The sequence below is a fragment of the Myxocyprinus asiaticus genome, chromosome 42, assembly GCF_019703515.2.
Source record: "Myxocyprinus asiaticus isolate MX2 ecotype Aquarium Trade chromosome 42, UBuf_Myxa_2, whole genome shotgun sequence".
Taxonomy (NCBI): Eukaryota; Metazoa; Chordata; class Actinopteri; order Cypriniformes; family Catostomidae; genus Myxocyprinus; species Myxocyprinus asiaticus.
Window position 1 is genome coordinate 7,385,460 of NC_059385.1, and position 18,066 is coordinate 7,403,525.

The 18,066-nt window shown below is 37.4% G+C and overlaps 1 protein-coding gene across 1 annotated transcript in view; it reads right to left on the reverse strand.

The window, feature by feature from the left end:
- LOC127432226 (CXADR-like membrane protein) overlaps positions 1-11,603 on the reverse strand; it is an 81,480-nt gene extending 69,877 nt beyond the window's left edge. Inside the window, exon 1 of the mRNA XM_051683140.1 lies at positions 11,310-11,603. Within this exon, the coding sequence (XP_051539100.1) occupies positions 11,310-11,340 (31 nt within the window). The 5' untranslated portion in view covers positions 11,341-11,603. The remainder of the gene's footprint in view (positions 1-11,309) is intronic.
- Between the last annotated feature and the right edge of the window lie 6,463 nt (positions 11,604-18,066).

The following is an 18,066-nucleotide window of genomic DNA, read 5'->3' on the forward strand; positions in this document are numbered from 1 at the left end:
CTCATCAAATCCTTTCCTGAAATGAACCAAACACTCAGTTCGCCTCAATGAATCTCTTGTAATTTTGACTACAGAAAAGACTTCAGTTAAAGTAATAGTTGACCCAAAAATGAAAATTCTTTTGTTATTTATACACACTCATGTTGTTCCAAAAACATTTGCTGTTATTTTTTTAGTGGAACACACCCACACTAGTCTCACGTAGCCAGAGCTTTGACCACGGCAAAGGTCTGGGCACTAAAGCAGTGTCAATTGGCCAAGAACAGCCCATTTATACAAGGAAAAGTGATGTAACTGACGTTAAGTGACCAATCACAGTCGGTTTTGTCATTATGTGGGGTCCAGGGGCAGGGTTATTGGAGATGTATCATACCATAATAAAAGAAAGACATGGGGAGAGAAATAATTTATACTGTATGATGGCACACAAGTCTCCCTGCGTGATAGCACAGAAACACATGGGCAAATAGCAGAAAATGTGAAGAGAGTCAAAGTACAGCACAGAAAACTTCGTCACAGAGAATTTCACAGACAAAACTAAGCAAGCAAAGCAGAAAATGCAGCTCTGCTGGTGGATATCCGCTTTCTGCTACGTGCCTCAAATTAAACTAAATATCTTTAAAAGATGTGATGTCACAAACATTAGGGGTGGGGGAAAAAATCGTTTCAGCGATGCATCGCGATTCATACTCAAACGATTCTGAATCGATTCTCAAAAGAATCAGAATCGATTCTGAGTTCAGTTTAAATCGCGGCAGAGCAGTGGCGCACGCCAAAGACAGATGTAGAAACAAAGACGCGAGTTAAGTGCATACACTAAATTCAAGTGCACAAACACGACTGTTTGCAGACCAGCTGTATCAAACACATGACCATTTGTGCCCGAATTGAACTACGATCCCAAAATTCTTTCACAAACACACGCAAATAGCAACAGGAGAGTTTATTCATGATAACAAGCCAACAAACAACACGAAAGATGAGCTCACACCCATTTTTGCACAATATTAAAACACAGAAGAAAATAATGACGAGGCAGCGGTTCGGGAGATGTTGGTGATGTTTTGATTTAATTTTCTTGTACTTTTAAAAGATTTTTATAAGGTTCTAAAGAAAGAAACTGAAAAACTGAGATACTCTTTTAAACTATAGAACCATTTATTTAATATTGTGGATGTTCCATGTTTTGTTCACAGCTCATACTGAATGTAAAAGACCAGTTTATGTAATGTGACTCGTTCTGATTTTTTAAAACAGCTGTTAAATAAAAAGCTGAAAGGGAAAAAAATAGAGAGTAAAAAATAAATTTTGAAGAAACTGAAAAAAGAAAGAAATTGAAGGACAAGATGCATGGTGATGCATCGAGAATCGTTTTATAATCGAATTGTTACCCTTTGAATCGTAATCGAATCGAATAGTGAGGCCAGTGAAGATTCACACCTCTAAAAACATAGCAAACTTGAGGAAATTCTGTGATTATTTCGGCCTCAAAAGCACTCATTGTATCAACATGGTACCTTGTGAACACGATTCGGCTTTCAGGCGGACTGACGAAAAGTCCTGTGTGCATCCACTTGCAGAAGTTCCATCCAACGGGCCAATCAGATTTGCGCTGATCTGATCGCAAAAGTGTTTTAGAATAGCATCGGACATAGGCTGCGTTCCACTTCACTTTTAACATCCACTTACTAACTCTCCTAAGCACTTCCCCGCCATTTTGGCAGTCCATTCCACAGTTTCTGTTGACAGACCCTCAATCCCTTGATTTTGACTGTGGAAGCGAGCCTACTCTGATGTACGCTTCAGGCAGCTCCATATCCCACAATGCAACTCGATTGTGACATGACAGCAGATCGCGCTTCATCTGCACCCCACCACAACTCTAATGTATGATGGAAGTGAAGTTAGGTCAGCTAAGCAATTTAGAAAAGTTATATTGAGATTTAACAGAATAAAACTTTTTTACACAGTTATAGCCTCTGCATTCATTGTTATATTACCATTTTTGTTTTTGCAAAGCTTGATTAATCCTTTTTAACAATTCATTTTAATGAAAAAATATTTTTTTTTTTTTCCCTTTTTTCACCCAATTTGGAATGCCCAATTCCCAATGTGCTTTTAAGTCCCCGTGGTCATGTAGTTATTCGCCTCAATCCGGGTGGTGAAGGATGAATCCCAGCTCCCTCCGTGTCTGAGACCGCCAACCCGCACATCTTATCACATGGCTTGTTGAGCGCGTTGCCACGGAGACATAGCATGTGTATAGGCTCCACGCCATCCACCGTGGCATCCATGCTCAACTCACCATGCACCCCACCGAGAATGAACCACATTACAGCGACCACAAGGAGGTTACCCCATGTGACTCTACCCTCCCTAGCAACCGGGCCAATTTGGTTGCTTAGGAGACCTGGCTGGACTGATTCGAACTAATGAACTAGCGAACTCCAGGGGTGGTAGTCAGCATCTTTTACCACTGAGCTACCCAGGCCCCCATGAAAAAATATTTTTAAACATATAAGATTTATACATAAGCCTCTGAAATTACAACTAAATTTTACCTAAACCTGTGGTTGCATCAGTCTCTGAAAATTTTGTTTTCTCAGGTGCAAAAATCATTGCTTTGTGCATAAGCCTTCAACATGCTGCAAGTGATCAAGGGTTTAGGGTGTTCCGGGTTCCACCAGTAGTGCACACTTGCAATGACGTACATCTGAGTCCACGAGACCGAGGGAGTTAGCGAGGGAAAGGCATAAAAATTTTAAGTGGAAAGCAGCCATAGAGCACGGACTGTGGGTGGTCCGTGGGCGTGCCATCTGAAGCTGAGACTACGTCCACACGAATACATTTTTGTATGGAAACGCATTCATTTTGCTGTTTACATCTCTCATCCACACTGGAACTGCATTTTCATCCACTGAAAATGGAGAATATCCAAAACTCTCACCATAACTGCATACTCTAGAAAACAATGATGTTAGGAAACTGAAAACTTAAGACGTTAGGTGTTTTTAAACTTGACACCATTTTTTAAATTTAGGACACAAACGTGAGCTATACTGGATGGCTTCAGGATAATTTGCATATAGTGAACAAGTCATACGGACTACTTGGTGGGGGTTATTTCTTAAGCTTGCAGACGTGATGAATACAAACTGTCTTTGCATGGAAAAAGCTGCGTAAAAATCTTTAAAAAATTCTACTTGTGTTTTCCATGGACAAAACAACAGCATCCATGTTTGAAACGACATGAGGGTTAGTAAATAAGACAGAATTTTACATTTTAGTTAAAACTTTTACTTTTAAATGATTTCCAGAGATTAAACCGCCTATTCCTCAGAGCAAATAAAAAACATTTAATCTTTTCTGATAGAAATTAATCTCCTTGGTCTGTAAAATCAAACCAAAAATGACTTTAACAGCATAACCTTTGTCCAATGCCAGATTTCTCTAAAGATCTTGTTTTTCATCTATTGTTTGATGCAGTAAATGGCATGTCTTTCTTTAAATGCCAGATTTGGGCTCACACTGAGGCAGACCAGGCATCTCAATGAGACCTTTGCCTTTCCACTGTTCCAGCAGGGATGCACACTGCAGTTAAGCTGTCAGACCGCATGAGCGCTAAGGTAAAGCTGCTCAGAATAGACAAAGCAGGAAATAGCAGCTGACACGTGGCCACAGAGACAACTGCAGCACCTGTATTGACTCGTCCTCCTCCGTACCTCAAATAACACCAGACCGGCTCTCGGTATTTACCTAACAATAGGAGGAAGGTGTCAGATACTGAGGGCTGGGGCGGGTGAACCCATTTTTCCAGACAGGAAAATAAAACTTCAGGTTGCTTCATTTATTGTGTCTAGCAGAACTTGCATTTCTGCCAGAGCCGTGGCCTTAGTGCACTACTATATTGATGGTCCGTGTCCCATTTTGCATACTTCAAACTATGCACTAAAAGCAAACTAGTCTAGAATAACATTATTAAACCTACATTTTTGCAAAATAACTTTTACATGCCTCATTGTACGTATTGTGGCAGTTTCCTAATGAAACAAACACTAGAGTTTTACACAAATCATGAGTAAAATGGAAGATTATCAGTTCATAAACACTTAAGCCCCATACACACATGCAGCGATTTGATTTCGCTAGTCTCTGCACTATGAAGCCGCTAGTGGGCGTTTCTACTTCTATCGCTCTAACACTATTGGTGGACTGCACATCTGGCCATGTCTTTTGAATATCTGATCACAGGTGAGGATTTTTGCCAGTAAAAATAAGATATCATTCTAATTTGACAACAATTAAGTTTTCTTGTCCCTAAAAATGCACATTCAGCAGGGGAGAGTGTTTTATATGAACTGCAGCAGTGCTCACTGCATCATATCATTAAGAAGTTGAACGACCTATCAATGTACGAATCAAACACGCTCACTGCCGAAAGTTTCTTTTCTAAGCTTCATTTTATAATATCCATGTATGACAAATTATACAGAACAGTGAAATCGCTCAAATAAATTTCTCTGTCTTGCCTGCACTCGACTCCATTATCTCTAAAGAGACAGGTGGGCTCCACTGTCATCCTCTTCACTCCTTTTGGTTGTCGGTTCCAAAAGTCGCTCCTCATTTACATAAAGTGTAACTTTTCTCAACTTTGTTGTGTCGCTCGCCACGCCCACATCTAGTCGCCAGACGTCCCTGTCGCTGGAAGCTCTCATTGAAAATGAATGAGAACTAGTCGCTTTGTCGCTGGAAGTCGCTGCATGCTGCTTTACTTTCAGGTGTTAACTTAAAAAATAAACACTTAACATACTACGACCCCATAAAATTGCACACCTTGATACCACCTTTACCACATACCGTAAACGCTAAATTCTAGCCAGATTTGTTACCCTAAAATTCATTATTAAATGTGTTAAGCTGATACATTTACATTGTTTTTTAAAGAGAACCATCAAAAACTCCTCCAAATACTGCTTGTGATTTTCCTTCTAGGTGTTTAAGCTGTGAATGAATAAATGATGTGAGCCTGGCAGAAAACTGCTGCTGTTTTTGTTTCTCTATGTGAACAGAGCGCACTAATGCAACAGGGCAATTAGAGCAAAAAATACACACATGTGCAGTGCTGTGGAACGGCTCAATTTCATTAAGAAGTTATATCTAACGACTCGTAAAAAACAGAAATGGTGGTACCATCTGTTTGGAAATAAGCACGGGGAGAAAGAATGAAAGTAAGAGAGAGAGAGAGAGAGAGAGAGAGAGAGTGAAAGAAGGAACCTCATTAGCTTCTTCCAGCATATATGGCAACATACAACCTTATAACCAGAAGTTCATCCACCAAAAAAAGTAGTCCCATTTAAAAAAAATAAAATAATTTTTAATCCTGATGAAGTGTTGTGTTTTGAGTCTTTCATTCTTGGCCCGAAAAGCTCAGACAAAGCAGTTCCATACTGGCCTCAAATATTTGGACCTTATTTTCCCTCCCCTGTTTTTAAAGAAACGTATCTCTCACAGAAATATCCAAATGTATGTAGCTATTTTCAGGGTGGTCGAAAGCAAAAGAAAAAAAAAACGAAACAAAAATAAAATCCATTTAGATACACTTAAAAACTCTCAGGGATGTTTTCTCAGAAAACACCCAGCAAATGTCTGCCAGCGCCACAGGTAACATCATCCTGTTGGGCCGCCTATAAATCCAGAGGTAACGCTGAAACTAAACCTCCCTCAAATATTTTTGAAAGAAATATTTTGGTTTTTCCACAATGAAGGCATGAGGTGAGAGCATGTGGTTTGGATTACAGTAAATCTAAACCGTTTCACAGTATCTCAGGAAAGCAGGAGTAAAGGAGATCATTCCAGCTCTGGACCTGAAACGCTCCTTCACAATCTGTTGGCCATTTCTTCAGTCATGTCTCTAAGTGCCATGAGATTTGTAGGTCAGACTGTGCATGGCCAGTGCCATGAGACACTTCAAAGCAATGGTGACCAACTTACTAGAAGAGCACTGGGACAGACAGATGGCGATAAAACATCATTAACAAGGAATCAAAGCAGTGTGCTTTCTATATTTACTTTTTTATATTGTTCTTTCTTTCTTTCTTTCATATGTTATCGTTCTATTTTCCTTGTTCTTTCCTTAGTTTGTTTTTTGGTTCTTCTTTTCATAGTTCTTTCTTTAATTTGTTTGGTCTTTTGTTTTCTTTCTTTCCTCATTCTTTGTCTGATTGTTATTTTTCTTTTCTGTTTCTTTCTTTCATTTGCTTGTTCTTTTGTTCTTTCCTCTTTCTTTCATTTTTTGTTCTTTCTTTTTGGTCTTCTGTTCGTTCTTTCCTCTTTCTTTTGTTTGTTTGATCTTTCATTCCTTGTTCTTTTTCATTTGTTTTGTCTTTATTTCTTTTTTTCTTTCATTTGTTTATCTTTTCTCATTGTTCTTCTGATGTTTTGGTCTTTCGTTCTTTCTTTTTTCATTTGTATGTTCTGTCTTTCCTAATTTTTTTATGTGTGCTTGGTCTTTTGTTCTTTCTTGCGTTTGTTCTTTTATCATTTGTTTGTTCTTTTATTCTTTCTTTCTTCATTCTATTTCGTTTGATATCTTTCCTTCTTTTCTCATTTTCTTTCGTTTGTTCCTTAGTTTTTCCCCTCATTCTTTCATTTGTTCTTTCTTTCCTCATTGATTATTCATCTTTTTCTTTCTTTCTTCCTTTCTTTTTTCTCTCTCTTTCTTTCTTTCTTTCTTTCTTTCTTCAGTCAGTCAGATGTTGGCCTTTGAGGTTGGGTAAGGTGTAATACAGTCAACCAGTGTGAGGTACAATATCACACTTTCATGACACCTATCAAAACACACACACACACACACACACACACACACACACAACACCACCGGACTGTTCTATGAGTGCCCTGTGCACATGTAGGGCAGTGTGAATGAATGCATGTGTATATGTGTTTTGTGTGTGCTAAATTGTGTGTGTGTGTGTGTGTACAGAGAAGGTAAGTGGCTGGTGCTGTGTGTCTGGTGGGGAGAATGTCACTGTGATTTCTCTGAACGGAATGACAAGTCTCTCAGTGAGGGCTGACCCTGCTGTGATGTGCTCTACTAATTAAAGACAGCGCTGAGTCCCTGTGGACATAAACACACACACACACACACAAACATGCAAACACACAGCTGACATGGTACAAGTGAAGCTGGGCTCATCGAGGACTAAATTAGAGCTAGGTGCTGAAAAAAAAAAACACAGTACAGTTCTTGATTTAAGTTGCTAAATTACCACAGCCTTCTGTAAACACACACACACACACACACACACACACACACACACACACACACACACACACACACACAGAGTCTAGTTACTCCTGGCTTTGTGTTGTTTTGCTATCATTAATATGGTCCATAATCCCGAGGGAAGTGTATATCCTTCTTTGTGTTTACTAATGCCAATTTATATCTCAGCAAGTTATGCATGGAGATCTATTTAGTAAGCATAAATGAATAAATAATACATAAATTATCAAATCTGAATGTAATTTTGCCATGAAAATGTCATTTCAATATAACTATGGCCATGTTCACACAGCAGCAGAATATGGTTGTCAGATTAAGAGTGCTAAATAATTTCACACATAGTTCTATTATAGACAACTGTTTTCCACAATCAGACTTGCTAAAAGGGATAGTTCACCAAAAAATGAAAATTCTGAAATATTTATTCACTCCAAATTGTCCCAAACCCATACTTTGGCATTGACTTTGGTTATTTGGTCATGAAGTATTCAAATCACTCCTTTAATCTGTTGTATGAACAGGACAATTCCAGAGTCACACCTGTTAACACTGTTGTCAATCCTAAACATTAACTGTTTAAGCATATTCTGTGACACCAGGGCTGGGCGATATGGCAAAAAAAATAAAATCTTGATTTTTATCAAACATATGGACGATTCACGATTCGATTTTTTCAACTTTTAAATGTACTCCAACATGATTCAAATTGTTTATTCTTTATTAAAAATGCCAGGCAACCTGGTTTGAGAAATCCAAGTTCTTTTTATTATAGGAAACAAAGGTGTGCAAGAAAAATGTACAAATGCACCAAATGCACCACAGGGGGAAGTTGAGTGTAAATGTAAAATAAATTAAAATCTAATAAACCCAGATGTTCAGAAATAATACAATAAGTACTCATTGTATATCAGACAATTTGTGTGTATATTCATAAACCCCTGCAGATAGAGATGCGAACTCTAGCGGTTCATGCTGAGCAGCGCAGCAATATGAAATAATTTATCATTAAAATTCAACTAGCAAAGTTTGTCAAAATGACCGCTTGGCAAATGTTGACTATAGATGCAGAATACTTGAAACACGTCACAGAACAAAGCAATAATTCGCAATCTATCTGAAACATCATGGCAAATGGAGCAGCGGATGTTTGATTCTCCCATATATAGCCTATCCAGGATTTGAAATGAAGTGCCCATAACTGTCACGTAACTAACACTTTTTTTAAAAGAAAAAAAAGGAGACCGTTCATTAACATGTGCACACCGAGGCCAGTTATGGTCTTAAGCCGGTGTATACCTGCATGATAGATGAAGCTGAGCTACAATCACACTGTGTACAATCGTACTGGGAATATTACCACTGTCTTTTATATCAGTCTGATCACATGCAGCTGATCAGATCAGAAGCGGCATTAAGACAAGTGCTATGAATTCTTTTTCTATTCCTTACTCAGCCTTTAGTGGATTTACAACATATCTAACTATAGCGTTTGCAATATTTTTTGCAAAATCTTGATACATTTTTTTTTTTTTTAAATCGTGTCAAAACACAAATTCAAATTAATCAGAAAAATCGGAAAAACCGCCGAGCCCTGTGTGACACCAAATAAACACTACATTAAACTGTACTATGAGGAAGGTATCAAATCAAATTTACTATGGATAATAATTTGTCCTTATGTCATTGCATTTCTCCTACATGTGAAGGCTGATTCACTTCTATGACTTATGGTGAATGAGCCGTTGGCTTGAAAAGGTCGTAACCTCATCAAGGTTAGGGTTTGAGACACTGAAGTCAAGTAAGGAAATATTCCATTATTCCAAAGCTATATTCAGCTTTTGTTATTAAAGTCTATTTGACAGCAACATTAACAGGGCATAGAGAGAGAGAGAGAGAAAGAGAGAGAGAGAGAGCAGCAGCAGCAGCAGCAGCACACAGCAGGATGTCACTTCCTGACCTCTGGATCTGGATGCCCATGTCATCTTCATACTTGACAGATACTTTGCTGCCCCTGGAGATCGCATCTAAAAATAGATTGATCTGCTTCCTATCTTAGATCTGCTTCCTAACACACTCTTTATGTTAGTATGGTGCAACACATGTGAAAAGTTTTTGTGTTTTTACAGTATATATGCATTTTTTTCGACATTCAAATACTTTCATCTACTGAATATGTAGAAATTCTAGTGGCACAGAAAATGCACAACCCAGCTTTAATGCTTTGTGGCAGAATTCCCTAGTATATTGACTTAATAGCATGTCTTAAAACATTTTATGTGAAATAACTAACTAGCTAAAAGCTAATCTTTCCAGCCCTTCCAGATTATAGCCTTCTGTGGAAGGCTGTGGAAGTGGCTGTATAGTAACACTTTTTGGTTTGCCACCACTATGCCATTTTCGACCTGTCATGGGTGGATTTTGGGGAATATTACAGCAGCAGTGTTGAGAGAGGACAAACCAGTATATGTTACTCAAAAAACAAACAAACAAACAAAAAAAAAACACATCTCCTTTGTAACTGCAGGAGTCATAAATATCGCTACAGGAAATAAGATGTTCTTTACCATTAGGAAATGATCAGTTATTTCCAAAATAAATAATTAGCTAATAAAAATTCAACTAGACAGACAGAAAGATACTGTTTATATACAGGTATAAACGGTGTCCTTCCTCTTGTGCTGTGTTGGCATGTCTACGAAGGGTGGATGATGGTGCCGTGAGATGTTGTGTTGTTTGCACGGCTTGTCTGGCACAGTTGTTTAATGCAACTAATGAAAGCACGCATCATGATAATTGCTGTGGCGTTTGCTGCTGTATGTGCATGAGTCTGAGGATTAAAGTGCCTCTCGTCTCTCTGTGCCGCTAATTGTCTAGTCACAACACTTCAGTAAACGGCAGGAAAAGAAAGCACACAGGTATTTTTACTGTGCTACAGAATTAACATCAACATGACATCAACATTTATGCCATTTAGTTTCTTAGTACACTTTCCTGATCTAGTAAATGAACCATCAGTGCCAATATTCCCAAAAAAAAAAAAAAAAATCATTATATAACAACTTGCTCCACCTCTAAAAACGACTTTCCTTTTCAGATGACGTCACCAAGCCCTCTTATTTTTCAACCCTTCCCCTACAGCTACCTGTTATATAAATACAACTTTTCCCTATCCAATCAATTTCTACAAACTAAGTCTGTTTTCATGTGAAATGCGTCACATAACAGAAGTACAGAACTGTTCGCCATTCAAAATCTCACCGCGGTGACCCCACAGTAATATTTGCACAATTAATTGTGTTTAGTTCCCCCGGTATCTTTTTTAATATTCTATAGCCAGTTTTGCACTTCTAACACGGCACTGTACTGAATTAGTCTCTCATTCACATAGGACATACAATCTGATGATTGTTATGACAACGACAAAGTTTGAGGATGCTCTAATGCGGCATTTCATTTAGACAGAAACAAAGCGTAAAACCGAAGATACAACTTTAAAACATTTATATAGGCTACCTGTCTATAACACTTTTATATGTTATAGTGGTAAATATGTGTCTTTTTATCAATAACAAATTTAGAGAAATAAAAAAAAAAAACTTTATTTTATCATTTCAAAGTAAACAAATGAACAACGTCATTATGCCATAATTCATTCTCAAATCTTACAATATAAATAGTGTATAAAAGGGCCGAGAAACATGCAAGCTATCTTCTGACACCAAGACCACTTGTGGACAACGCGTTTGCATGCATAACTTAGTTTACGAGTATAAGTGCATTCATAAACTAGTGCGTAATATATCTGAACGCTGAATAAAATATCTCTAAACACTGAAAAATATTATTGTATACGTTCAAGTCGCATTCAATGTTTCATCAACAGTAACGTCACCGTCATTAGAAGAAACTACTGATATCACCGACCAGCTACATCAACTACTACAAAGTCTGCCAACCTATCTACTACATGTTTACCTGAGATAAACACTAGAAACATTCCTCATAAAAGCACGAGGAAACTTACCCAAGAACAGGGCGCGAGCGCTGGTAGTCATCACGTCTCCGGACAGCACTGAGAATCCAACAAAAACGTCTCTTTTGCTCCTCAGAGTGAGCACATTGAGTCATTGAAATAATCTCTCAGTTTTGTTCTCAACATAAACGCATCGATATCACCGGCTGGAACCACAAAAAGCATCTCTGAGGTGTCCAAGCGTCCTCGCGCTCTTTCAGAAACGCCCGTTTTCTCCGCGAGATGCCCGGAGAATCGAAGTTCTCCTTCACTTGAACTAGGACGCGGGTCTGCTATCTCCGTCCTCCTCTCCTTCTCCTATCGCTCTATCGATGGTGAGGAGAAGGAACCGCAGGCTGGTAAAGGTGTGTGAGGGGATGTGGGGACCTCTGCAGTTAAAGGAGAACACTTCTTATGTGGAAATACTTATGTGACACATGCAGGTGAACGATTATTGGCTGTGAGTCTCTCTTCGATGTCTGTATGAGATGCACTTCAGGGCTATACTTTATTTTAGCCAAACTTGAATTATTAAGTAATTAAAATAAATATAAACAAATATGTAAAAATGTACATACATATATAAATAAAACTTCATAAACATTTATTTATATCATTATATAGAATATAAAAACATAAATATTATTAATTAATTAATAAACATGTTTTATGGATCAGTAGTTCAAACACATTAAACAATGAATAGGCTACCTATGACAGATCATTTGAAATGTAATGGCATATTACATTAACATATGGTCTATAAAGCATAATAGTATGTTGCTGTTAAGTCATAGCATAAAGTGTTACCAATTAATCAAATAAAGAAGGAATTTTTTAAAGGAAAAGTATTTTCAGAAATGAAAATTCAGTCCTTATTTTTTCACCCTTATGTTGTTATTTTCTCCTAGGAACAAAACGAGAAATTTTGAGCAATCTTCTGCAGCTATTTTGCATTCAACAACAATACAACAATTTGCATTTACAGCCATGTCTGTAAAGCTCCAAAAAACAAGACTACACTCAAAAAATCTATTTTTTCTATTTAATTTTTTAAGATTTACACATTCCAATGCTTGTTTATATATATATATATATATATATATATATATATATATATATATATATATATATATATATATATATATACACACACACAACAGTTAGTTTTGGTCCTCGAATCTGATTGGACGAGAGACATTCCATGAGTACTGATGGTCTCAAACCATCAGCACTCTGACGCTTCACTGTGTGTATCACTCCACTTGTGTTTGTGGTGTTCTAAACTAAAGTGTAAGAGCAGTGCAGATATGTTAAGAGCTAGATGTGTCTCTTTACATTTATTTTTGTGACATTACAGATTTTAGCCAGCAAGTGGCAGCAAAAGATAATTTTTTTGGTGATTCACATTCTTCATGCATATTGCCCCCCTACTGGGCAGGGAAAATAATTTCTAGCAAAAAAGGACTTACATATTGATCTGTTTCTCACCTACACCTATCATATCACTTCCTAAGATATGGATTAAAACATTGGAGTCATATGGATTACTTTTAAGATGCCTTAATGTGGTTTTTGGAGCATCAAAATTTTGGCACCCATTCACTTGCATTTTATGGACCTACAGAGCTTAAATATTCTTCTAAAAATCATAATTTGCGTTCTACTGAAGAAAGAAAGTCATACACATTTGGGATGGCATGAGGGTGAATAAATGACGAGAGAATTTTCATTTTTGGGTGAACTATCCCTTTAACAAATGTAAAAATTTTAATAGAACTGTTACACATATACTATATATATTGTCTCCCCTACAATATATTTCCCTCTGCAATTGACTGACTATTTTAGATTCTGAAGATTCAGGACGAAGTTCTCCTTGCAATGATTAATTCATCATGGCTTCAGTTTCAAGGCACTCAAGTTTAGCAACTAAATTTAGGTCAGACAAGAAGGAAATGTCTAAAAACAAAATGTCCACATGTTCCCAAACAACAGGAACCTTTTTTTAGAACATACTGAGATGTCTTTTAATTACTCAGAAAAGACTTGAAACTTTAAAACAATCCATTAATCTATTCTTTTTTTCTTTTTTTTTTTTTCCTAAGACTCAAAACTGTCAGGGCTGGTGTTGCAAGGGAGATGAACAGCCAAAGTGAGTTCAGCTGCAGATTTAGATGGCAATAAGCTTTCTTTTATGACAATAACACAATAAAAGGAGGGTAAACCACAAGCCTCTTACCAAACCTTCTCTGGTTTTAGCCTTTAGACTGAGAAGTAAAACCTCACGTCACCAGGGAGAACATTGTAAATCTGCAAGCTTTCTACTGCTGCAAAATACCCATAACTCAGAGCAAGTGTTCATCATCAAGCCGTTCAATTAATAACCTTTGCTGAGAGCAGAGCAGAGATTAATCAAGATCCCTCACTGCCAAATGATCTCACCACTCTCACGCATGACACTGGAGGAGTTTCAAAGATATTCCAATTTGAAATAGGACATATGTTTCTTTTTCTGTGGATTTTCCGCAGCACTTAATCATTCTGGCATGTGGTCTTGCTGGAATCCATAGTGACAAAAAATTGGAAGTCTATACCATAGTCTTGGGCTCAGAGGCTCTGATGGTACTAGGCCATCTTTGCATTTTCTCTTGATTCAGTCTGAAAGCACAATCACGACCCAACCATTGAAGTGGCTGCCTGGATGATCAGAGGGAATCAAAGCTTTTATGGATCACTCTTGAAATGGAATGATTCCTAAAAGACTGCTTGAAACCATAATATCTTCTCGAAAACCACCTAAATGAAAGGAAAGCCAAAAAGTCCAAGGCTCTGAGATTCATTTCCCTTCAAAGATGAGCTCCATTTCCTCAAAGGCCATTCGCGAGGCTTCTGATAGAGATAGAGAGATAGAGATAGAGATAGATAGAGAGGGAGAGAGAGAGAGAGAGAGAGAGAGAGAGAGAGAGAGAGAGAGAGAGAGAGAGAGAGAACAAGCCAGGGGATTGCATTCCAAAGCCTAGTGAGCAGCCTTGCTGACTACTGAAAAGTCATTCATTTTCAATGAGAGTTTACCTCATTGCTTATAGCGACATAAAGGACACCCACCATTGACTATGTGACAGAACAGGATTTTCCTGGTCATGGGAACCTGGAAACATCACAGAATCATTAAATTGTTATTTCCATGCCTGAAAAAGTCACGGAAAATAAATTTCTATAGCGAATATTAATTGTTCTGGTTTTGTTCAGGTCTAAAAAGATTTCATCAAATAGAATTTGCTCTTTGTGAGGGCGAGCTTATGAAATATATTTTTTAAATCCTTATCCAGTGAGCACAAACTGCTGATAGAAATTTATCAATGAATTGTCAGTAAATGTGCGTGTCTTCCGTTCCAACGCGTTTCGTTAGGGTTAGCATCATGATGTTACGGTTCATTCCTTTGCTTCACTTGCGCTTGAGGGGGCATAGGGATCATTTAGGGGGGCAAAGCCTCCCAGAGCAACCCCCTATATTCGCCCCATGTCAAAGGCAATGGTGACTTCTTTAAAGGGTTATTTCACCCAAAAATTAAAATTCTCTCATAATTCATTCACCCTCATGCCATCCCAGGTGTGTATGACTTTCTTCTGCTTAACACATTTGAAGAAAATTAGAAAAATTTCTTAGCTCAGTAGGTCCTTAAAATGCAAGTGAATGGTGATTTTGAAGCTCCAAAAAAGAACAGGCAGTCAGCATAAACATCAACCAAATGACTCCAGCGGTTAAACTGATGTTTCATAAAGAGAAACGATCGCTTCGTGGTGTGAAAAAAATTAATATTCATGTAATTTTTAACTATAAAGCATTGCTCCCGGATTAGCAGTAGTATGTGCGTGTGACATAATTGTGTTGGCATGTTCACGCGAGAATTGATGCATGTGCGTAACAGCCGGAAGAGCAGCATTGTTTACAGCTGAGTAGGAGGAATGCTGTACAGAAGTTTCGTTGGTTTTGGTTTAGATCTGTAATTGTATTTGTATCTGCATGTTTTTTACAATGGCTCATTGTGTGCTTATCCTGGATGTCTCAACCGAGAAAAGAACATGAGATTACGTCCATAATATGCCAATGCGAATTCGTCACATGAGAGACCGCATGGTCGTTTCTCTTTATAAGACATTAATTTCACAGCTGGAGCCATATGGATGACGTTTATGCTGACTGCCTGTTCTTTTTGGAGCTTCAAAAGTTGAAATCACCATTCACTTGCATTTTAAGGACCTACTGAGCTGAGATATTCTTCTATTTTTCTTCAAATGTGTCAAGAGAGAAAGTCATACACACCTGGGATGGCATTAGGGTGAGTAAATGATGAGAGAATTTACACTTTTTGGTGAACTATCCCTTTAAGACAAAATAACTTCCTCTTAAAAAAAAATTGTAGCAATGACATGTACAAAATATGTACCAATTATCTGTATTATTTCAATATTTTAGCAAATAAATGGCAAACATAGCACACATCACAATTGTGCTGTTTGTTCAAGTGTAATCCATATTTTTCTACTTGAATATGTCCATATCATTTGAAATGTAAAAGCTCAGCGCTTCGGTGGGTCGAAGAATCACATGCAGACACAGTTATATTCTATCTGTTGTAAAACATTTAGTATAGCTTTATGATTCTACTTTATGGCCAATTTGCATGATTAATTATTGGACAAAGTTAAGCACTGCTTAACTTGCTTCGTTCGCCATCTTGGATGGATTTGTTTCCCACTGTCGCAATACATAATGAGATTAACTTCTCTGCGCAGGATACATGTGATGTTGCCTTATAATTTGGCCATAAAATGGTATTACATGGTAATCATGATCTTAGACCATTTGGAACAGCCTTCGTGTCGAGAGAGCTTTTGAATGCTGTCTTCGTAGTCAACTTTTGGAACCGAGCAAATGTGTCTGCCAACACACCCTCCACTAAGCGTTCAACTCTTCCTCAGGAACATATACATTTCAGTCAGCTTTTAAGTGCAGATAAGAAACATTATCTGAGAGTGAAGAGAACCCATTCCAAACATGTCAGTGGATTACTGCATGGGTCTGTTTATATGGTCAGCACACATACAGTACATTCTTGTGGTTGGTGCTTTAATTAAAGTGATTGCTTTCAGGGAAATCTGGAGTTTTTCTTCTGCAACTGACGTGTATTAAATCAGACAGATTTACTGTTAGCGGCAAACATGAGTGCATCAAACTGAGTGGACACAGACATAAAAGCGAGTATAAAGAAAGTCAATCATTTCATTTAGAAAGAAGAGAGCCATGAGAGCTTTCACACAAACACACTGACAGGAAACCAAACAAGAAAATGACCACCACAAGATATTAACAAAATATGAAATATATTGCATTGAAATCCACTTTGATATCTCAAAGTCTCAAGAAACACAGGGTCCGCTGAATTTTAGAGAATGTGATTGCATGAATATTTCGAATTTGAGAGATAGGAAATAATATAATACAATTAAATGAGATTATATTGCATATTGATACTAAAACTAATATTAAAAATTACAATACTAATAGAATACTGATACTTTACCAGACAGAACCCCTTTTAAAAGTTAGATACATTTCTACACTAAAAATACACTTCATGCGGTAAATTACCTGGTTTTATTACACAGCTCTTTTGAATTCTTCATTCTGATTGGTCTATTGTAGCATTCTGCAGTCAGATATTTTAATAATGACTGCTATATGGTTTAACTGACCATTTTCCTGGGCAACCAATTTGCTACATATAATTTCAAATTAATATTTCATGTTCATGTTTTTTTTTACTTGCTAAGTAGCCATTTAATTAGCAGGACAATGTAGTCAGCTGCACATTAGTGCAAAAATAAATAGGGCTAAACAAGACCCCTGACTGTACATTATCTCTTACTTACTCGTCAAAATCTTTGTTACTTATTCATTACTGTCCCTTATTCAAAAAGTGAAAATGTTACATAATAAGACTGAATCAACATGACTACATTTGGTTACACCAACAAAAGTAATTTCTAAAAGATCAGGTATAAATGGCTCTTTAAGTTAACAACTGCAAGTTTTTACATTTTTTACAGTGTAATCTTGTGAGTTTTCATGTGCACACATTCATCACTCCTTAGTGCTCTCTAAAGTTTCATTAACCTGCTTCTCTCAGCTTGAACTTGGATGACTGCAGGATGAATAAAATGAGCAAAGATCAATTTGGAAACCAAACAACCAAGGGGTCTGACAGGATTATTTCCAAATGGCAGACTAGGTTTTGCACTATTTAACCTTGAGAGATTTGTTTAGCAGTTTTCTTCATCAGTAGGTGTGCATGGCACATTTTTATGTCAGATGAGTGCACTCACCTCCAGCAGTACAGTATGGGAACTACAGTAAGATCCCACATAATCAGACAGACCTGCCATAACCGATGGGCACATCAGTCTTCCAGTGCACGCATGTCATTGTTTAAATTGGGTTATTTAAATTCATAAAATACTCTAACGGCATTAACTGCCAGTGCCAACATCATTAGACTTGCAGATGATGTTGCTGCAGTGGTCTGCTTCTAATGGCCATGGATTTCACATCTCTCGAAGCAGTTTGAGAATATTATGCTCACATTCTGTGTGCACTAGCTGATCGAGTGATGAGTTAGTTGAGAAGGAAATTAGAGAATAATATTTAAGGAGATTATTGTTTTGTGTGAGCCGGTTGGTTGCTGTTGTGTCTTTCCATGCAAAC